The following is a 23058-nucleotide window of genomic DNA, read 5'->3' as shown; positions in this document are numbered from 1 at the left end:
TCGTCGCAAGTGTTAGACGTCATAACTGCGTAGATGAAGCATGCCCGCACTACAGTCGCTTTATCGGCAAACACAGACTGCAAAGCGCTCTGAAAACGTTACTACTTGGTTTTCTGAAAGATGGCACCGACAGGTGAGTACGAAATGCATCCATGTTAGTCTTTCCTAACACTTCATTGCCAAATGAATACAAACTCAAAGGTATACATATTAATACGTCTGTGCTTGGCTTTCTAACGCGTTCTGGTTTTCTGAATGCTACCTAGCTAGTAACGTTAGCTACCTGCTTTTCAGCAACGTTAGCTAGTATTAAACGTTACACACTAGTTTTACTAGGAATTAGCTTACACAATAACGGAATAGTCCGCCAGAAGGCAGACGTCAAATACAAGTAAAGTTCAACTTTGCCGATTGTTCATAGGGTTGGTTCTTATGCGGGGCCGGGGGGATTGACATAAACGTCTAATAAAACATAAATCAGACTTTCCAAACGTGGGTCTGTTGTAGACACACTTCCTTTCCCGCTCACTGTCAAAATAAAAGTCCTGAACGTGCGCTATACCTGCACAAAAAAGCAAGCACTTGTGCTGTGGGGGACTTTTATTTTGACATGGGATAAGCAGAGAGGAACTGACCTCCCGAGGAACTGCGTGAAAATTATGTTTAATTATATGTGCCATTAGAAGGCAGGGCAAACCCTTTTTGGTGATTTCTGGTATATCATCAAAATAGTTGCCGTTTTGGAGTTGCCGTTACCATTGGAAATTAATGTTGAAAGTTCTATTTTATATGACTAAGACAAGAAAGAAACAAAATTATTCCGTTGCTGCTTCCTGTTGACAAGACATTTTGATAAATAGCCCAATGTCAAAACACAGTTAACGGCGTCCTAACCAATATGCAGAAACAGTTCGTGATTATAATGAAAACATAGCAAATGTTATGCTTATCTACTCATACATGTGCAACAATCGTATTGTAATGAAACAGCAGGGAGCAGGTCTCGAACCCTCGACCTCCTAGCTCGAGGTCCGGCGCGCTATCGACTGTGCCGCAAAAGCATGCTCAAAGCATGCAGAGTCGATTTCCGGGCTTATAAACCCAGGGTCGTTACACTACTCCCTCCTTTCAAAGAGCGCGTCCTGGCGCTAGCTTGCGACTTTACGTCTTACAGGAACGCGCTCACCGGCCAAGCACACGCACTGTCGTGGATGCGAGGTCCGATCAATTCTGACACCAAGCAGGGAGCAGGTCTCGAACCCTCGACCTCCTAGCACCTAGGTCCGGCGCGCTATCGACTGTGCCGCAAAAGCATGCTCGAGCGGCAGAGTCGATTTCCGCACTTATAAACCCATGGTCGTTACACTATTATTTGTCAAGACCCTTATAATCGGCACAAGCACTAAAAACTCGTTTTGACAAGTGGCAATGAATCACTTACAGTGCCTTCAGAAAGTATTCAGACCCCTTGACTTATTCCACATTTTGTTACCTTAGCCTTGATCTAAAATTGATTTAAATCGTTTTTTTTTTTTTTTACCTCAATCTACACACAATACACCATTTGGGGAGTTTCTCACATCCTTCTCTGCAGATCCTCTCAAGCTCCGTCAGGTTGAACGGGAAGCGTATTTGCACAGCTATTTTCAGGTCTCTCCAGAGATGTTTGATCGGGTTCAAGTCAGACTCTGGCTGGGCCACTCAAGGACATTCAAAAACTTGTCCCGAAGCCACTCCTACATTGTCTTGGCTGTGTGCTTATGGTTGTTGTCCTGTTGGAAGATGAACCTTCGTCCCAGTCTGAGGTCCTGAGCAGGTTTTCATCAAGAATCTCTCTGTACTTTGCTCTGTTCATCTTTCCCTCAATCCTGACTGGTCTCCCAGTCCCTGCCGCTGAAAAACATCTCCACAGCATGATGCTGCCACCACCATGCTTCACCGTAGGGATGGTGCCAGGTTTCCTCCAGACATGACGCTTGGCATTCAGGCCAAAAGGTTCAATCTTGGTTTCATCAGACCAGAGAGCACCGCCAGCATTCAAAAGTGACCAAAACATCAGCCAGGAAGCATAGGAACTGAGAAGTGGTCTGTGGTCACCACCTGCAGAATCACTTCTTTTTTGGGGGTATCTTGCTAATTGCCTATAATTTCCTCCTTTTGTCTATTCCATTTGCACAACAGCATGTGAAATTTATTGTCAATCTGTGTTGCTTCCTAAGTGGACAGTTTGATTTCACAGAAGTGTGATTGACTTGGAGTTACATTGTGTTGTTTAAGTGTTCCCTTATTTTTTTTGAGCAGTGTATATTTTACAGTGGTTTAGATGGTACATTCTTTCTCTACACTAGCTTGTTTTATCACAATCTGAAATCAGGCAAACTATTAGAATTTGAACAACCAGGAAATGGCAGAGAGATTTCTGCATAGTGCATCTTTAAGTGATAGTTTGACTGTCAAATCCATTTATTGTTGTGGCCAGCAACTTTTATAGACTGCCTCAAATTTTCCTGGGCCATTTCATTAACTCTACGTTTTAAGTCCTGCACATCTCAGCCACTTGTGACAAAATCAGTGGTACAAAACTTTGGGTTACGGATGTAACCTTGGTTCTCTGAGTAGAGTAACGGGTCGCCTGATGACCTATGGGAACTCCTTCCGCTTCACGCGATGTGTTTGAGATGCTTAATATCAAAGATGTTTACAGTCACGCCACACCCTTACTGTACCCACGGGACCTGTTACTATAAAAGGAGTGGTGTGACACACTGTCCATTACTTCAGTCGTGGAGGAACGACATGAAAGCTTGGTGACCTGTTACTCTACTCAGAGAACCGAGGTTACATCCATAACCCAACGTTCTCTTCTGTTTTCGTAACGGGTCGCCAAACGACCTATGGGAGAGGCTGTACCAAAGAGGTTGTTCGAACAACAGAGTGAGAACTCACCATTTAACTTAGTCCAGATGAGTCCCTGGGACGTCCTTGAATCCACCACAGGATGCAACAGAATATAATTAGCCAACAGGTAACACAGAATTTCAACTGACAGCTACTCTGTACAGTCGTGGCCAAAAGTTTTGAGAATTACACAAATATTAATTTTCACAAAGTCTGCTGCCTCAGTTTGTATGATGGCAATTTGCATATACTCCAGAATGTTATGAAGAGTGATCAGATGAATTGCAATTAATTACAAAGTCCCTCTTTGCCATGCAAATGAACTGAATCCCCCCAAAACATTTCCACTGCATTTCAGCCCTGCCACAAAAGGTCCAGCTGACATCATGTCAGTGATTCTCTCGTAAACACAGGTGTGAGTGTTGACGAGGACAAGGCTGGAGATCACTCTGTCATGCTGATTGAGTTCGAATAACAGACTGCAAGCTTCAAAAAGAGGGTGGTGCTTGAAATCAATGTCTTCCTCTGTCAACCATGGTTACCTGCAAGGAAACATGCCATCATCATTGCTTTGCACAAAAAGGGCTTCACAGTCAAGGATATTGCTGCCAGTAAGATTGCACCAAAATCAACCATTTATCGGATCATCAAGAACTTCAAGGAGAGCGGTTCAATTGTTGTGAAGAAGGCTTCAGGGCGCCCAAGAAAGTCCAGCAAGTGCCAGGACCGTCTCCTACAGTTGATTCAGCTGCGGGATCGGGGCACCACCAGTACAGAGCTTGCTCAGGAATGGCTGCAGGCAGGTGTGAGTGCATCTGCACGCACAGTGAGGCGAAGACTTTTGGAGGATGGCCTGATGTCAAGAAAGGCAGCAAAGAAGCCACTTCTCTCCAGGAAAAACATCAGGGACAGACTGATATTCTGCAAAAGGTACAGGGATTGGACTGCTGAGGACTGGGGTAAAGTCCTTTTCTCTGATGAATCCTCTTTCCAATTGTTTGGGGCATCCGGAAAAAATCTTGTCCGGAGAAGACAAGATGAGCGCTACCATCAGTCCTGTGTCATGCCAACAGAAAAGCATCCTGAGACTGTTCATGTGTGGGATTGCTTCTCAGCCAAGGGAGTGGGCTCACTCACAATTTTGCCTAAGAACACAGCCATGAATAAAGAATGGTACCAACACATCCCCTGAGAGCAACTTCTCCCAACCATCCAGGAACAGTTTGGTGACGAACAATGCCTTTTCCAGCATGATGGAGCACCTTGCCATAAGGCAAAAGTGATAACAAGTGGCTCGGGGAACAAAACATCGATATTTTGGGTCCATGGCCAGGAAACTCCCCAGACCTTAATCCCATTGAGAACTTGTGATCAATCCTCAAGAGGCGGGTGGACAAACAAAAACCCACAAATTCTGACAAACTCCAAGCATTGATTATGCAAGAATGGGCTGCCATCAGTCAGGATGTGAACCAGAAGTTAATTGACAGCATGCCAGGGAGGATTGCAGAGGTCTTGAAAAAGAAGGGTCAAAACAGCAAATATTGACTCTTTGCATCAACTTCATGTAATTGTCAATAAAAGCCTTTGACACTGAAGCAGCAAACTTTGTGAAAATTAATATTTGTGTCATTCTCAACTTTTGGCCACGACTATACATCTGATAGTACACCTGCCACAGTATCTTCAAATCACTTGAACAATACTGAAACTATACTTAGTTCATGCCATGAATCATCCCCTGCATAGTGAAACAAAACATTTCCTCAATAGAGGTTGACCGATTATGATTTTTCAACGCCGATACCGTTATTGGAAGGCAAAAAAGGCTGACGCCGATTTTAAAATAATAATAATTTAAAAAACGTATTTGTAATAATGACAATTACAACAATACTGAATGAACACTTATTTTAACTTAATATAATTCATCAATAAAATCCATTTTTAGCCTCAAATAAATAATAAAACATGTTCAATTTGGTTTAAATAATGCAAAAAAAAAGTGTTGGAGAAGAAAGTAAAAGTGCAATATGTGCCATGTAAGAAAGCTAACGTTTAAGTTCCTTGCTCAGAACATGAGAACATATGAAAGCTGGTGGTTCCTTTTAACATGAGTCTTCAATATTCCCAGGCAAGAAGTTTTAGGTTGTAGTTATTATAGGAATTATAGGACTTTTTCTCTCTCTACCATTTGTATTTCATTAACTTTTGGCTATTGGATGTTCTTATAGGCACTTTAGTATTGCCAGTGTAACAGTATAGCTTCCATCCCTCTCCTCGCTCCTACCTGGGCTCGAACCAGGAACACATCGACAACAGCCACCCTCGAAGCAGCGTTACCCATGCAGAGCAAGGGGAACAACTACTCCAAGTCTCAGCGCGAGTGACGTTTGAAACGCTATTAGCGCGCACCCCGCTAACTAGCTAGCCATTTCACACCGGTTACACCAGCCTAATCTTGGGAGTTGATAGGCTTGAAGTCATAAACAGCGCAATGCTTGAAGCATTGCGAAGAGCTGCTGGCAAACGCACGGAATTGCTGTTTGAATGAATGCTTACGAGCCTGCTGGTGCCTACCATCGCTCAGTCAGACTGCTCTATCAAATCATAGACTTAATTATAACATAATAACACACAGAAATACGAGCCTTAGGTCATTAATATGGTCGAATCCGGAAACTCATCTTGAAAACAAAACGTTTATTCTTTCAGTGAAATACGGAACCGGGTGGCATCCATAAGTCTAAATATTCCTGTTATATTGCACAACCTTCAATGTTATGTCATAATTACGTAAAATTCTGGCAAATTAGGCGGCCCAAACTGTTGCATATACACTGACTCTGCGCGCAATGAACGCAAGAGAAGTGACACAATTTCACCTGGTTAATATTGCCTGCTAACCTGGATTTCTTTTAGCTAATATGCAGGTTTAAAAATATATACTTTTGTGTATTGATTTTAAGAAAGGCATTGATGTTTATGGTTAGGTACACATTGGAGCAACGATACGCACCGCATCGATTATATGCAACGCAGGACACGCTAGATAAACTAGTAATATCATCAACCATGTGTAGTTAACTAGTGATTATGATTGATTGATTGTTTTTTATAAAGATAAGTTTAATGCCAGCTAGCAACTTATCTTGGCTTCTACTGCATTCGCGTAACAGGCAGGCTCCTCTTGGAGTGCAATGTAATCAGGTGGTTAGAGCGTTGGACTAGTTAACTGTAAGGTTGCAAGATGGAATCCCCCGAGCTGACAAGGTAAAAATCTGTCGTTCTGCCCCTGAACAAGGCAGTTACCCCACCGTTCCTAGGCCGTCATTGAAAATAAGAATGTGTTCTTAACTGACTTGCCTAGTTAAATAAAGATTAAATAAAGGCGTAAAAAAATAATCTAAGCGGCCAAATCGGTGTCCAAAAATACCGATTTCCGATTGTTATGAAAACTTGAAATCGGCCCTAGTTAATCGGCCATTCCGATTAATCGGTCGACCTCTTTTCCTCATACACTAGAAGTAGGCCTTTTCCAAGAAGAACCATCCAACTCATGACCAACCTTTCTTTCACCCAACAGAAGAGTTGGCATCTGGTGATGGTGCGACAGTCTGTGCTGACAACCGCATGCGCTGGGACCTGACCCCAGAGCAAATCAATCAGCTCTCAGATGAGGTTATTGCTAAGACCAAAAAGGTATATGACTGTGTCGGGGCCCTGGACCTGGCCAGTGTTTCCTATGAGAACACCCTGAAGGCTCTCGCTGATGTGGAGGTGGAGTACACAGGTGGGTGGGACTCCAAAATAGCATCATTTCTTCAACCCCTTTCCTGTATGACCACAGTGGATTGAAATGCATAGGTTATGATGTCTAGCGGTTCAGTCCATAGCAACCACAACTAGCATCTACTCCACTGGCCTTGAAAGCGATTGGGAAAATGTCTGAGTTGGCACGAAAGAGGTATGCAATGGTATAGACAAATCAGCACTTTTTACATAAAAACTAGCTGACAAGCCTATGCTCCCTACAATAGGCAGTGGACACTGGACTGTACATGTTAAATCAGTCAGGTGTAGCCTTTTATAGACTCAAGGCAGCAAATGATCTAATCCAAAAGAGCTTGTTTTTATCATCGCTTTACTGCTTTTCATAATTTTAGGCATAATAATTATTATACATAATTATTTTTGTTACGACTGTTTCATCACTATGCACAATCTCCAAAACATATGTTTCAAGCTGACAATGGTCAGGTGTGAAAATCAGTTTAGACTGGTTTTATAAACTGTGGGTGCGTGCTACACATTGGTAATGGATTGAGTCCCCCCCATATTTCAGTATGAAAGCACTTTGAGCACTGAAAAAGCACGATATATGATAGTCATGATACATAGCATTACTTACAATGAAAATGACACTCATAATACCTGCTCACTTTTACATTTTGACCTGTTTTTCCAGTTGAGCGCAACATGCTGGACTTCCCCCAGCATGTGTCCTCCTCCAAGGACGTGCGCACGGCGAGCACCGACGCCGACAAGAAGCTGTCGGAGTTTGATGTGGAGATGAGCATGAGGGAGGACGTCTACCAGAGGATCGTGGCACTGGAGGTGAGGGCCATAGGAGATCAATACGGAAGGTCCCAATAGCCCATAGATAAAAGATGTCTGTAGTTGCTTCCTCCTCATCTCCTTATTCCTCATCTACACTGATCTGAAAATGCACACAGTGGATGTGCTTTCATCTTCCCACTTTATTATAGCAGTACTAATAAAGGAGAGGAAAAGGTGATCCACTTTGAGCTGTACATAGGAAGATCTCTATAGCCTGTATGTTTTTACATGCTATTGCCTCATGTTGTCTTCAGAATTATCCTTTGGCTACGTAAAGGTTGCATGGAGTATCATTCTCATTGGTTGAGTTCTGCTTTTAACCTCTCACAGCGGAAGGTTGACGATGACACGCTTACTCGGGAATCCAAGAGGTACATGGAGAGGCTGATCAAGCTGGGTCAAAGGAATGGCCTCCACCTGCCCAAAGAAACACAGGATGTAAGAGACTTTACCGTTTTCAAAGGAAGTGACCTTGATGGATATCACGGCCACGCTCAATTCCAAGTGGATCATTTCATTTCAAATGGTATCTCTGAGAAATTAACCCAAATTGGCCTTTTCAATTCATAGGATTCATATAATATTCATTAAATATAATACCCAACATCCAATTTGGACAACACCACTTTTTAAGGTCATACCAAGGGTCAGTTAGCTGTTTGATTTAGAATTTTAAGACTCCTTGAAGTATCCACAAAAATATTTAAAATAATTATTTATGTGTTTAACTCATTTTTGGCCCTAAACAGTCTCCATATATACTTCCATAATTTTTCCCCAACTGGTACCAGCTGACCTTCAGATAAGACTTGTGCGGCCTAGAGTGTTCGGACCCTACAGACAGAAGTAGGCAGATTGGCTGTACTGACTTGTGGAGGTCATAGAGCAAAACAGAGAACACCATTGTGTTTGTGAGAGTCATCTTTCCATAGAGGGGTCATAATAGTTTGCAGGCCAAACCGTCCAGACTCTACAGACGATTTTGTGACGACCGATTTTCGGGATGTCTCATGGTCTGACAAACACTGCTCTAGCTCTGTCACCTTTCACTACAGATGCGGAAGTGCGATATAGGCGGATGCTGTGGATTGAGATGCATCCGATGCAGAACAACCTGATATCTCTTAAACTGACAGACTTTTATGGGTATTTTTGTATTATGCTATTTAGATTACCTTGGGGCGTGGACATCAACCTTAAGGGGTTAACAGTGACACGAGGAATCCAAATAAATGGTCAAAAGCCACCTGCGGAACACCCCCCCCCCCCCCCCAACAAGGTGTATGGTAGTACACAGGAGGTATGAAACTGCGGCTTGGAGTATTGTTTATTCATACTATAATGTATTCTCAGGGAAGTTGGGGATGTTTTTTTCCCCCTGTTCAGAGAAATTAGCCATTTTGAAGTCTTGCATTTTTCCCACATAAATGAATGTGACAGTACCACTTTTGACCATGGATGCAGCTGTTCCTGCTGTTACTGCCACACCTTTTTATCCATTTAGCTGATTTCTTGTGTTTATTAAATGGGCCCATTTTGCAAATTTGGGTAGAAAACCAATAGCTTTTGCCAATGATGAAAATAAAAGGTGTGGTCATCCATACAATTCAAGCCAGTCCTCAATGAAAGCAATTCAAACACACACAAACTGTCCTTCTCTTAGGCTTAACCTGTGTCCAGGAAACGGCCAATGTATGTTTAGTTTATTCCCTTCCAAAAATGTCTGGATTCACCATTCCTGGTGAACAAGCAAACTAACAGCAGTTCTAATGGTTTCAATGTTATGGTCTCTAATTGTAAAAGTCCTAAATACACACTGTATATTGTTTTGTAATGGTATTGATTTAGGTTTAATGGTAAATGTCACTAATCAAACAACATAGAAATGTTTTCTAACCGTTTTTATTGAAAAACAAAAGACAGCTATGTAATTGTTTATAATTGTATTATTTTATTAGGGATGTCACAACATTTTAGTAACTAGCCCATTTCTCCATCACATTTTTGGACTTAGGAAAAGTCTTCATATGAGAATTGCACCATAGGGATAACCCTCTCAGAGAGCTGCCATTTGTTGGATTATTTGAGAGGTGTTGGGTTGCTAAGAGACAAACTGAATTGCTTTCATTGAGGACTGCCTTGGTTTGTGAGGATGACCACACTATTTATTTTCATCATGAGCAAAAACTATTGATTGTCTACCCAAAGATGCACAAGCATTTTTGTGATCCATTTAAGAAACACAAGAGACCAGCAACATGGATAAAAGTGTGGCAGTAACAGCAGGAACAGCGGCATCTACTGGGAAATATCTGGTATTTTCACTATTTTATGGGGGGGTGCAAGTGACTTCAATGGCTCATTTTTCTGAACAGCGGGGGAAAATTCACTGAATACATTACGTAGAATGAATAAAGAATACTCTAAGCCGCAGCTTCATACTACTTGTCAAACATACAGAATTAATACTGTATACTTGCCTTTGGGGTGGTCCCTGGGTTTTGGATTACGTCTTAATCATTAAGAGGTTTCATATACTATATTTATTGAATAGTCTATGAATCCTATAAATTTAAATGGCCAATTTTGGGTGCAGTCGATTTAGCTTGATTTCTCACAGTTCAAATAATCTGAAAACAAAATAATGTTTCAGGAATGCTAATCTTATCTGTTCCTAACAAATGATTTCAGAACTATCTGAGATGGTGGGTGTCAATCTTCTTTCTTGTTCTTTTTGAGGTGGAATGACTCGTGTCATACTCTGATCTACAGTGGGTTCATTGTTGTCAACTTATTGACTTTACCTATCTAATCCAAACAGGAAGTCAAGAGGATCAAGAAGAAGCTGAGCAACCTGTGCATTGACTTCAACAAGCACCTGAACGAAGACACCACTAGTCTGGCTTTCACCAGAGAGGAGCTAGGTGAGACCATGGTCACGCGGGCTAACGGTTCTGTTCTGAGACCCCATTTCTGTTGTTGGACTTTTGCTCATAGAAATAATGTGTACTATCCACTAATAGTAACTAAATATTACTTAATAGTACTGGTATCAATTCCAATTTGTTAAAATATCTTCATTTAAAAATAATGACCCTCTGAATTGGAATTTCATTATGCTATCTACTGAATTGAGTCAAAGTGAACTGAAGTAACCAAAGTGAAATTCATCCCAACCTGGCTCTTTACAAACTATAAGCTCCCAGGCACCTATCGAACCCGTCCCTGTTCTCTTGTAGCAGTCACGATCAAAAGGATGCAAAAAAACTAACTTCCTACCACAGTTGCTGTGTTGTTCGACCTTAACTGATTCCGCAACATTAAGGGGAAGGACACTTAATGGAAACTGTTGTAGAATTTCAATGTTTCATTCTTAGCTATATGAAAGATCTATGAAAGAAACTTTCAGGTTTCTAATTTGATTGCTTAAAAAAATAAGAATCAAAAATCACTAACATTGTAAGTAAATCCATAGGTAGGACTTCTGACATGTCTGACAATGCACTTTAGGCGGTCTCCCTGAGGACTTCCTGAGCTCGCTGGAGAAGGATGGGGACAAACTGAAAATCACCCTCAAGTACCCCCACTACTTCCCCACCATGAAGAAGTGCTTCATCCCCGAGACCCGCAAGAAGCTGGAGGAGGCCTTCAACTCTCGGTGCAAAGAGGTGAGCCGTTGTCTGTTTTGTGTGAGACCGAGATACTATCCTGTACTGGGAGAGCGTTGACCAGAGAAAATCGCTGAGTCCCTGAGAAACTCGAAGAAAGTCTAACTGCTGCCCGAAATGAACGTTTATGTTTATGTCTGCCAAAATTGATAATAGACAACAAAGACCGTTTTTTTTTCTCTGAGCACCAAGGACCAAGGATAACGTGTAAAGTTACTTTTAAATGGTCCCCTGGAATGAATTTCAGCTCTCACCCTCTGTCTTTTCCCCTGGTGTAGAAGAACTCTGTCATCCTGAAGGAGCTAGTGCAGTTGAGAGCCCAAAAGAGCTCCCTGCTGGGCTTCACTACCCACGCTGACTTTGTCCTGGAGATGAACATGGCCAAGTCTGGCAAGAAGGTGGCTGGTTTCCTAGGTGGGTGTTACTAATCAAGATGGGGTACAACTATCTGAAAGGTTGTTCCATTTCCAACTGACCAGTGTATATTTAACTATTCTTAGCTGCAGAGGCTGCTGTCAGTTGTATCAGAAACAATATAGTGCTTCAGCTGCTTCACTATACTGCCCTCACCCCCCTGGCTGTAATCACCCTGTTCCATTTTAGTAAAAGTATTGTTGTCATATTGTATTTTATTAAGGGCATTGCTCACATTCAACGATGCATTAACAAACACAACTGCTACAACACAAAATGGTTCACATTGCAAATATGGAATGACAGCAGTTCACGCACACATTTTTTTCTGCATAGAAAAGTATTGGGCCAGCCATCCTAAGTGTTTTCTTTTATTTAAATGTTTCATAATTTTCAGGATGGAAAAACGTTTTCAGTGTAAACCATGTATAAAGTATGTAGAAAAGATAATAGACCTATTATTATTATTTTTTTTAAATAAGATCATCTTTGAGAACTATCAATCAGCAAAATGGTGCATTCAGGGGTATTTTTGTCATGGCATGGCCCCCATTGTTTTTGTTATGTTTGAGTCACTCTGATAGCATAAGAACACAGCCTAAGCCATGGCAAAAAGTGTAGAATTGCAGGAAATTAGCTTTAAAACGGCAATATATTCTATCAGCCCCATGGCAAAATGTGTAGAATTGCAGGGAATTAGCTTTAAAAGCAACTGAGCTTCCTGATTTGGCGGCCATTTCCTGATTTTAGCGGCCATGACTGAAGCCAATCTAGAGTTGCCTTGGGGGCGTGGTTTGATGTGTGTCTTTGCCATTTCATTTCATTTGAAGATGAGGACTTCTCTCCTCCTGACTGACTCGCCATCTCAAGATGGTCTGCTAATTCAGTTCTATGTGTTGGCTAAAGCCTTCACTGACCTTGTGTTTACCCAAGCTGACAGCAGCTAGCATAGCTTGGGGATATGCTAGCCAGCTGCAGCTATCTAGCTGATTTCTCTGTCAAATCAGTTATTGCGTTGATAGCAAGAGCCAGTGCCCGGAATGTGTTTCATAAGGCACTAGTTCTACAACACCTTGCAACAAAAGTAGCTTGCAACTTATTTTCATCGCGCCATGTAAAGACGTGTTACCATGGAATTAGTATCAACTGCGAGTTGAATGACCGGTCCGGAGTCAGCTCAGCTGTCCTACAACACAATATTCTATAACTGACTAGTTTTGTCTCGCCTCTATTTTCCTTATGTCCACTGTTAGATCTTTCCCGGGGGACAATTCCCAGAATGACTAATATCCCTAGGCTACATGTGTGGACACGTGGAAACATCGCCCAGCTTGAGTGTAGATACATTTTATAAAAAAAAAAAAATGTTTGTGTTAGACACAACTTTTTATGCTGTGGATATCATATTGATGTAACTTATAAAGACAGTATGCCTACACATACACTACATGGCCAAAGTATGTGGACACCTGCTTGTCGAACATCTCATTAACAAAATCATGGGCATTAATATGGAGTTGTTCCCCCTCCTTTGCTGCTATAACAGCCACCACTCTTCTGGGATGGCTTTCCACTAGATGTAACATTGCTGCGGTGCCTCGCTTCCATTCAGCCATAAGAGCATTAGTGAGGTCGGGCACTGATGTTGGGCAATTAGACCTGGCTCGCAGTCGGCGTTCCAATTCATCCGAATGGGGTTGAGGTCAGGGCTCTGTGCAGGCAAGTCAAGTTCTTTCGGACCGATCTCGAACAACCATTTTTGTATAGAGCTCACTTTGTGCACATGGGCATTGTCATGCTGAAACAGGAAAGGGCCTTTCCAACTTTGTGGCAACAGTTTTGGGAGCACAGTATAGTCTAGAATGTCATTGTAAGATGTAGCTTTAAGATTTCCCTTCATTGGCACTAAGGGGCCTAGCCTGAACCATAAAAAACACCCCCAGACCATTATTTATTCTCTACCAAACTTTACAGTTGGTACTATGCATTGGGGCAGGTAGAGTTCTCCTGGCATCTGTCAAACTCATATTAGACTGTCGGACTGTCAGATGGTGAAGTATGATTCTTCACTCCAGAGAACGCGTTTCCACTGCTCCAGAGTCTAATGGCGGCAAGCTTTACACCACTTCAGCCGGCGATTGGCATTGCGCATGTTGATCTTAGACTTGTGTGCCTTCAGCTGCTGCTCGGCCATGGAAACCCATTTCATGAAGCTTCCGACGAACAGTTAGTGTTGACGTTGTTTGGAACTCTGTAGTGAGTGTTGCAATCGAGGAGATACTATTTTTTACAAGCTTCAGCACTCTGTGGTCCTGTTCTTTTAGTTTGTGTGGCCCACCACTTAGCAGCTGAGCCGTTGTTGCTCCTAAACATTTCCACTTCACAATAACAGCACTTACAGTTGACCTTGGGCAGCTCTAGCAGGGCAGAAATTTGATGAATGGACTTGTTGGAAAGGTGGCATCCTATGACACTGCTATGTTGCAAGTCACTCAGCTCTTCAGTAAGGCCATTCTTCTGCCAATGTTTGTCTATGGAGATCGCATGGTTGTGTGCTCAATTTTACACACCTGGCAGCAACAGGTGTAGCTGAAATAGCCAAATCGTCTAATTTGAAGGGGTGTCCACATACTTTTGTGTATTTATATATAGTGTACCTAGCAAATACAAATACATTGTGTGTGGAGTATAACTCTACACTCATGTTATGGGTATGCTTGTAATCATTAAGGACTGGGGAGTTTTTCAGGATAAAAAAGAAACGCAATGGAGCTAAGTACAGGCAACATCCTAGAGGAAAACCTGGTTGTCTGCTTTCCATCAGACACTTGGAGATTAATTCACCTTTTCTGCAGGACAATAACCTAAAACACAAGGCCATATCTACACTGGAGTTGCTTACCAAGAAGACAGTGAATGTTCCGGAGTGGCCAAGTTACAGTTTTGACTTAAATCTACTTGCAAAATATGGCAAGAGCTGAGAATGGTTGGCTAGCAATGATCAAAAACCAATTTGACAGAGCTTAAAAAAAGAATGGGCAAATGTTGCACAATCCAGGTGTCTAAAGCTCTTACCTAGAAAGACTCACAGCTGTAATCTCTACTAAAGGTGCTTCTACAAAAGTATTGACTCAGGATTGTAAATTATTTATGTAATTTTTTTGCTTTGTCATTATCGGGTATGGTGTGTAGATTGATGAGGGGGGGAAAAAAATTAAACAGATTTTTGTATTTCATTTTCAATACATTTTCAAAAAAAATCTAAACATGTTTTCGCTTTGTCATTATGGGGTGTTGTGTTTAGATGGGTGAGAAAATAATTTGGGCTGTAGCGCAACAAAATGTGAAATAAGACAAGGGGTATAAATACTTTCTGAAGGCACTATCAATATCTTTGTCAGAGTATAAATTAATTGGCTAGTTAGTGAGCCAGTTCGAGTCAACATTATTGAAAGCAAGCTGGCTACGTCATATGATTAGCTAGAAAGCTAGTATCCAATGCCTGCCCTGCATTGACCCTAAATGGAAATTAAGTTAGCTATTGCTAGCAAGGTAGCTAGCTAACGTGACATGCTACATCATATTACATGTTAGCTTGGTGTATTTAGCAAGCTACAGTATCCTTTCATCTGTGGTATCATAGCTAGCCTTGAAAAAAACATGTATTTCACCTTTATTTAACCAGGTAGGCTAGTTGAGAACAAGTTCTCATTTACAACTGCGACCTGGACAAGATAAAGCAAAGCAGTGTGACACAAACAACAACAACAGAGTTACACATGGAATAAACAAACGTACAGTCAATAACACAATAGAAAAGTCTATATACAGTGTGTGCAAATGGCGTGAGGAGGAAAGGCAATAAATAGGCCATAGTAGCGAAGTAATTACAATTTAGCAAATTAACACTGGCTCGCTAGCATTATGTTGTATAGCCAAAGGTAGCTACTAGCTAGGTAGTACCCGCTATCTTGTACTTAGCTAGCATACTCTACAACAGATATAATCCATTCCTGGCCATCTGGCAATATTGTTGAAATGCATTGAAAGTTTGCACCAACTTTATGGAAGCCCATTTTCACTCCTATTTGTTGAGCGAAATGTGCGTGCGTTGCACCCATATAAAGACTTGACAAAATTGTCCACTAACCCCACATGGCAGCTGGGGGCTGACCACAACGCATTGTCTCTGGGCAATTGGGCATCATTGGCAAAAGTGGGCATGTAAGTAATTCATACCCAACCCTCAAGTAAGTTGTGACGAACGCTCTTACAAAACTCTGTTTTGGATGAGACTTTATGACCAGTTATCCTACTTACAGTTTGTAGTCAATTTTGACACTAGAATAAATGTTTGACTCATATCAATGCCTCAAACTGCATGCAGAGACATAAAAATGGTGTCCACGTGTTCATCTGACTCTGGGGAAATAGATAAATGCCTCATTGCCAAAATCTCAAAGTATTCCTTTAAAACAGCAACATTTTGTCTCTGCGGCCAAGAGGGCCTCTAAAATGTTCAGTCGGCGACTGCCATTGACCACACACTGCCATGCCACTCAAAGTCCATTTTGATCCAGACAAAAAACCTTACACACACACACGGTTTCCACCCCTCACGTCTCTGCTCCAATGTGTGTGTCTCTCTGTGTTTGGGAGGGATTAGGATAAAGCAGAAGACACATTTCCTTTGGGTACATTTGACAATAAGGTAATGTTCCTTTTCTCCAGAGGAGCTGGCCCGTAAGCTGAAGCCCTTGGGGGAGGAGGAGCGCCAGGTCATGCTCGCGCTGAAGAAGGAGGAGTGCCAGAAGAGGGGCCTGCCCTTCAAGGGCGAGTTATATGCCTGGGACACACGTTACTTCATGACCCAGGTAGGCCAAACGACAAATGTCTGCAGCTCTGTTTTTCTGGGGACAGTCATTTTTTTAAACACCCATAAATACATTGGCATGGGGGGGATTGCAGAATGCAAAGGTTATTCTGCTGTTGTATTACATAATTGCTATACCAGTATGTGCAAAGCCTATATTTATTAACAACAAAAAACAGTTTTATGTGAGAAGCAGTCTGAAGCCCAAAAAAGAAAGGAAGTTCACAAGCACCACAATGCCTACTCCACCCATGCACTACCAAGGTTTTCCATCACACAGCTTTGACACCTACTACATTAACTATATGTATGTTGGTCTGTTGTACTTCAAACAATGTGTAGGCAGGTTACTTAGGGTTGAAAACCTTCTCAAACAGCCTAATTTATACTCATAGAGCGGCTCCCACAATAATGTGGTTTGTACCGCATGCAAGATCATGTATTGCGTTCTTCCCAACCCACACTAAGACATTATCCCATTCCACTACCCTTTTCAAGCTGCTTTAAAAAAATTATATTTAAGTAAGCTTTGCTTTTATACTTAAAAAGACCATTAGGCTTGATCACGTGAGCTTTTTTGTCTTGTCGTAATGTATGTGGTGCTTGCCTGTATTTTGTTTTAAAGCTTTATTTTAGCAATATAAAATGTTTTCGGAAAGTATTCAGACCCCTTGACTTTTTTCCAAAAAAAAATCTTATTTTAAAAAGGATTACATTTGTTTTTTCCCTCATCAATCTACACACAATAACCCCATAATAACAAAGCCAAAACAAGTTTTTTAGACATTTTTGCAGATTTATAAAAAATGTAAAACTGATTTAATCTTTATATATGTATTAAGACACTATATTCAGTACTTTGTATAAGCCCCTTTGGCAGCGATTACAGCCTCGAGTCTTCTTGGGTCTGACGCTGCAAGCTTGGCACACCTGTATTTGGTGTGTTTCTCCCATTCTTCTCTGCAGATCCTCTCAATCTGTCAGGTTGGATCGGGAGCATCGCTGCACAGCTGTTTTCAGATGTTTGATCGGGTTCAAGTCCGGGCTCTGGCTAGGCCACTCAAGGTCATTCAGAGTAGTCTTGGCTGTGTGCTTAGGGTCATTGTCCTGTTGGAAGGTGAACCTTCGCCCCAGTCTGACGTCCTGAGCAGTCTGGAGCAGGATTTCATCAAGGATTGAATTGAATTTATTTTGGGTAACAGACATGTACAATGTGGACGCAGAGGATATCACTTGAAAGTATTAATTAAAACACTTGTTTCCAAAGTGGTCCTCAATGGTTAAAAACAATAACACATATAATAAAGGATCTCTCTGTACTTTGCTCCGTTCATGTTTCCCTCGATCCTGACTAGTCTCCCAGTCCCTGATGCTGAAAAACATCCCCACAGCATGATGCTGCCACCACCATGCTTCACTGTAGGGATGGTGCCAGATTTCCTCGATGTGATTCTTGGTTTCATCAGACCAGAGAATCTTGTTTCTCATGGTCTGAGAGTCCTTTAGTTGCCTTTTGGCAAACTCCAAGCGGGCTGTCATGTGCCTTTTACTGAGGAGTGGCTTCCAACTATCCACTCTACCATAAAGGCCTGACTAGTGAAGTGCTGCAGAGATGGTTGTCCTTCTGGAAGGTTCTCCCATCTCCACAGAGGAACTGGAGCTCTGTCAGAATGACCATCGTCTTCGTGGCCACCTCCCTGACCAAGGCCCTTCTCCCATGATTGCTCAGTTTTGCCGGACGGCCAGCTCTAGGAAGAGTCTTGGTGGTTCCAAACTTCTTCCATTTAAGAATGATTGAGGCCACTGTGTTTTTGGGAACCTTCAATGCTGCAGAATTTTTTGGGTACCTTCCCCTGATTTGTGCCTCGACACAATCCTGTCTCAGACCTCTCTGGACAATTCCTTCAACCTCATGGCTTGGTTTTTGTTCTGACATTCACTGCCAGCAGTGGGACCTTATATAGACTGGTGTGTGTGCCTTTCTAAATGATGTCCAATCAATTGACTTCACCACAGGTGTACTCTAATCAAGTTGTAGAAACATCTCAAGGATAATCAAGGGAAACTGGATGCACCTGAGCTCAATTTTGAGTCTCTTAGCAAAGGGTCTGAATACTTACGGTATGTAAATAAGACATTTCTGTTTTTTCTGTTTTAATACATTTCTAAAAACATTTTTTTTGCTTTGTCATTATGGGGTATGGTGTGTAGGTTGATGAGGGGCAAAACACTATTTAATCAGTTTTGAATAAGGCTGTAACGTAACAAAATGTGGAAAAAGTCAAGGGGTCTGAATACTTTCGGAATGCACTGTATGTCATTGAGGGGGGGAAATCTTTTTTTTGTCCGTAGGTGCTTAACATAACAACAGGTTATGTTGGACAGAGTCATTCATATAGATATAGAGGTCTTTAGAGCCTTTCTGCCTTCCTGATTTCTGTGACCATATCTAATTTGTGCAATGTTGACATAAGCTCAGAACCACTTGTCTTGCAAATATGGTCCTGTTTTATCATTTGCTGTTCTGATCAATGGCCAGTTCATTACCTCTTGTCAAATTTAATATGCAGCTTAATATTATGTTTAGTTTTTTGTAGTAAGATGGTCACGCTACAATAAAACAAATTTACAATATGTCTATATCTAAAAAAAATAATAAAAACAGCCATGATATTTACAGTGCCTTCAGAAAGTATTCATACCCCTTATTCCACATTTTGTTGCGTTGCAGCCTGAATTCAAAATGGATGACATTTATTTTAGCAGATTTTTTGGAAATGAAATACAGAAATATCTAATTTACATAAGCATTCACACCCCTGAGTCAGTACATGTTATAATCACCTTTTTGCAGCAATTTACAGCTTTGAGTCTTCCTGGGTAAGTCGCTATGCACACCTGGATTGTACAATATTTGCACATTCTTTTAGAAATTCTTCAAGCGCTGTTGCTTTGGTTGGTGATCATTGTTAGACAGCCATTTACAAGTCAATTTAAGTCAAAACTGTAACTAGACCACTCAGGAACATTCAATGTCGTCTTGGTAAGCATCTCGGCAGTGTATACTTGGCCTTGTATTTTAGGTTATTGTGCTGCTGAAAGGTGAATTTGATGGTAGGAAGATTGAAATTTGACATTGAGCATCAATCAATCCCTACTCAAAATATATAACACACTTAAAAAAAATCTTGGTTCTGTATTTTTCACTGCGGTGTTAGATGACCCTGTGGGCTGTGTGGTCTATATTTGCCCCTGAAGGGATAATGTTTTGAAGTGATGAATTGAATCTGTCCTTTGCTCTTCCCCCCTGTAGGTGGAGGAGACCCAATACGCGGTGGACCAGAACCAGCTGAAGGAGTACTTCCCCATGGAGGTTGTGACCCGGGGCCTGCTGGACATCTACCAGGAATTGCTGAACCTCACCTTTGACCTGGTGGAGGGGGGCGCCCCCGTGTGGCACGACGACGTCACCCTCTACTCCGTCAAGAACCGCACCACGGGCACGGTGGTGGGCCAGTTCTACCTGGACCTCTTCCCACGGTGAGTCGGCGGAAAACGGAAGAGATTGAAAAGGGCAGAGGATTTTAAAGATGGCCGCATAAAATTAGTTATGATGATTGTTTTGATTTAACCATCTTTTTTTATGAGGATTTTATAGTTTTTTGGGGAAAGTCTTTATTTCATTGCTTTGAATTTGTCTCCAGCAATTGAAACAGAGAAGAGCCCACCTTTTCTCCTCCACATTATGGGGGAGACAATAAAATAAAGATGTTTAGCCAGTCATGGTGATTGTGTGTAACCCTTCCCAGAGAGGGCAAGTACGGCCACGCGGCCTGCTTTGGCCTGCAGCCAAGCTGTCTGCTGTCGGACGGGACCCGACAGATGGCGGTGGCGGCCATGGTGGCCAACTTCAGCAAGCCCACGGCCGACGCCCCCTCCCTGCTGCAGCACGACGAGGTGGAAACCTACTTCCACGAGTTTGGCCACGTCATGCACCAGCTCTGCGCTCAGGTGTGTATGTATATGTGTGTGTGGTGTCATTGCTACTATAGAGTATACATTGTTGTTTAATTCCTAAGCACTGAAATTAATGTTTGACTGAGTAAAGGCATTTTTAGTGTGATGGTTAATATTTCCTTTAATACCTGTAAAATCAACCTAAAACACATTTGTAAGCAGTGACTTTTTGCCAGGTTTAATACCTGAGAGGGCAGTGTACTCATTCCTCATTCAGTATAAAATCTATATTTGATATGGTATAGAAAATGTCATCAAACTTATATGAACACCAAAAAATATATCCCTCCCCTTTACTGTCCAGTTTGATGTCTAACAGTAGTTATACCACAGGATGCGGGGATTAACAGATGCATGTCTCTCTCATCCTCTGCTGCTCCCAGGCGGACTTTGCCATGTTCAGCGGGACACACGTGGAGCGGGACTTTGTGGAGGCGCCGTCCCAGATGCTGGAGAACTGGGTGTGGGAGAAGGAGCCCCTGCAGCGCATGTCCAAGCACTACAAGACGGGCGCCCCAATCCCCGACGACCTGCTGGACAAACTCATGAAGTCCCGCTTGGCCAACACGGGTGGGTCACCATGAAACAACATCCTGGCTCTTTCACCCAGCTTAATAACACCTTTTACACCAGTGCTGGTGTTTTAGGTTATTGGGCAGTGGTCACCAACACGACTCCTGAGGAGCTACTGGGTTTAAATGCTTCAGTGTGTTAATGTGTTAACCCTATCCCTCCCATGCAGGTCTGTTTAACCTGCGTCAGATCGTCCTGGCCAAAGTGGACCAGGCCTTACACACCAAGAATGGGCTGGACCCGGCCGAGGAGTACGCCCGGCTGAGCCAGGAGATCCTGGGCGTGCCTGCATCCGCAGGTCAGAGACAACCTCAACCAATGGGCCATAGCACTGTCACAGCTATAGTTTGGTAGCCTGTTCCCAGATCTGTTTGTGCAGTCTTGCCAACTCCTTTAGTCATTGTCCGTTTTTTAAAAACAAATCCTTTTTTTCTTCGCCATTGTGCCCATAGGAACCAACATGCCAGCCACATTTGGCCACCTGGCAGGTGGTTATGACGCCCAGTACTACGGTTACCTCTGGAGCGAGGTCTACTCCATGGACATGTTCTACGCCCGCTTCAAGCAGGAGGGCATCATGAACCCCAAGGTTGGCACAGTTGAGCTAGTTATTTACAATGCTGTTTTTACACTTGACCATCCGCTCTTATCGAGTAGTTGGTATCAGGCGTCATTGGTTATTGATGCTCGTGAGCAGTGACCGCCTGAACTGGAGTGTTGTAGTCTGACTGGCCTTTTTGAATTCCAAATGATTTCACCATGGCGGAAATGTCATTGTTGTCAGCTTCAATGTTCATCTGCTTGATGCTGATGAAGTACATTTCCATCTCTTCTAGGTGGGGCTGGGCTACAGAAACTGTATCCTAAAGCCCGGAGGCTCGGAGGACGCTGAAATTATGCTCAAGAACTTCCTAGGGAGGGAGCCAAAGCAAGACGCTTTCCTCCTGAGCAAAGGATTAACGGTAGAGCTGGAGGCAGACACTCCATGTGCCTGTTGACCAATCACAACCAGCTCAGTGTAAACGCCCCCCCCCCCCCCCCCCCCAACCAATCATACACTTAGGACACGGGCACAAGGGACATACATGTTTTAGAAAAAACAATGAAAACAAGAATTGATGCATGATATTTCACCCTTTTGTGCTGTGTTTCTTTTAGTTTGGAGATGTTTTAAACTATTGTATGCAAGTAAGTTTGAACAAAATACATTAACAAAGAATTGACTTGACCCATTTGTTGCCTTCTGTCAGTTTTCTCAAAATAAGTAGCTCTTAAGGGGTTTCAAACTTATTTTGTTAATTATATACTAAGACGTTCACAGGCCGCATTAAAACAGCTCGCTGGCCGCATTTGGCTCTTAGGCCGCATGTTTAAGGCCCTGATATAGAGGCATGCAGCCAGTATCTCATATAGATTCAGTATCCTTTCTGGTGAAACAAGGCATAATACTGTGTCTCATTAGTATGACATAATACTAACTCCCCTGAGAATGAGTCTGTAGCATTGAAGTACACTCGCTGCCAGAAAGCTGTTACAACAGCAGTCCTCATGGTTCTATAGCAGTAGTACATTCCAAATTAAGTATAACCCCGTATTACAAAGATTTTGTTAGGTGTTTTGTTAGGTGTTTTATCTTGCACTACCAGGAATATTGTCGCAGATGTTGTTGCCAGTTGTTGCCAGTCCTAGCCAGAGGCAAACTCAGGCTTGACTCACTTTATAAGCTCTGTAGTTAAATACCCTGATGATCAAATGAACTCCAGGGATATTCCTGTCGTGTTCTGAGGATTCCGCTTGGCAAAATGGAGCCAGTGTCAAAACAGCTTAAGGGTAGTACAGTACTGGGGAACAAACATGATGTATGGTCAGGGTAATGAGCTGGAATGCCTAGTCATTCTGAAAATTAAGTACATTAATACAATATCTCTAACTTGTTTGAGAGGCAAGCAACTATAACCAGGTTATACTTCTGTATAAAGCTTTTCGGAAATATCT

General features: G+C 42.3%; 1 protein-coding gene and 1 non-coding gene across 2 annotated transcripts; both read left to right on the top strand.

The window, feature by feature from the left end:
• Positions 1-17: 17 nt before the first annotated feature.
• thop1 (thimet oligopeptidase 1) lies at positions 18-22291 on the top strand. Its single transcript, XM_055862024.1, has 14 exons — positions 18-133; positions 6485-6691; positions 7367-7515; positions 7849-7956; positions 10340-10442; positions 11029-11186; positions 11465-11600; positions 16332-16474; positions 19787-20013; positions 20283-20484; positions 20874-21060; positions 21233-21361; positions 21516-21652; positions 21900-22291. The coding sequence occupies exons 1-14, from the start codon at positions 121-123 to the stop codon at positions 22059-22061; spliced, it is 2061 nt and encodes a 686-aa protein (XP_055717999.1). The 5' UTR covers positions 18-120; the 3' UTR covers positions 22062-22291.
• Positions 10721-10856, top strand: LOC129811175 (small nucleolar RNA SNORA16B/SNORA16A family). The gene has a single exon (XR_008752852.1). It is a non-coding gene; the product is annotated as a small nucleolar RNA SNORA16B/SNORA16A family (small nucleolar RNA).
• Positions 22292-23058: the final 767 nt, after the last annotated feature.

This window comes from Salvelinus fontinalis, chromosome 14, assembly GCF_029448725.1.
Source record: "Salvelinus fontinalis isolate EN_2023a chromosome 14, ASM2944872v1, whole genome shotgun sequence".
Classification (NCBI taxonomy): domain Eukaryota; kingdom Metazoa; phylum Chordata; class Actinopteri; order Salmoniformes; family Salmonidae; genus Salvelinus; species Salvelinus fontinalis.
Note: the sequence above shows the minus strand (reverse complement) of the source record. Positions and strands in the feature narration are given on the sequence as shown.

Bases quoted from the DNA above. Each gene is read 5' to 3' on its own strand.
- thop1 (XM_055862024.1), top strand. The intron at 16,475-19,786 runs GTAGGCCAAACG...TCCCCCCTGTAG, and splicing joins CACGTTACTTCATGACCCAG to GTGGAGGAGACCCAATACGC. The intron at 21,061-21,232 runs GTGGGTCACCAT...CCTCCCATGCAG, and splicing joins GTCCCGCTTGGCCAACACGG to GTCTGTTTAACCTGCGTCAG.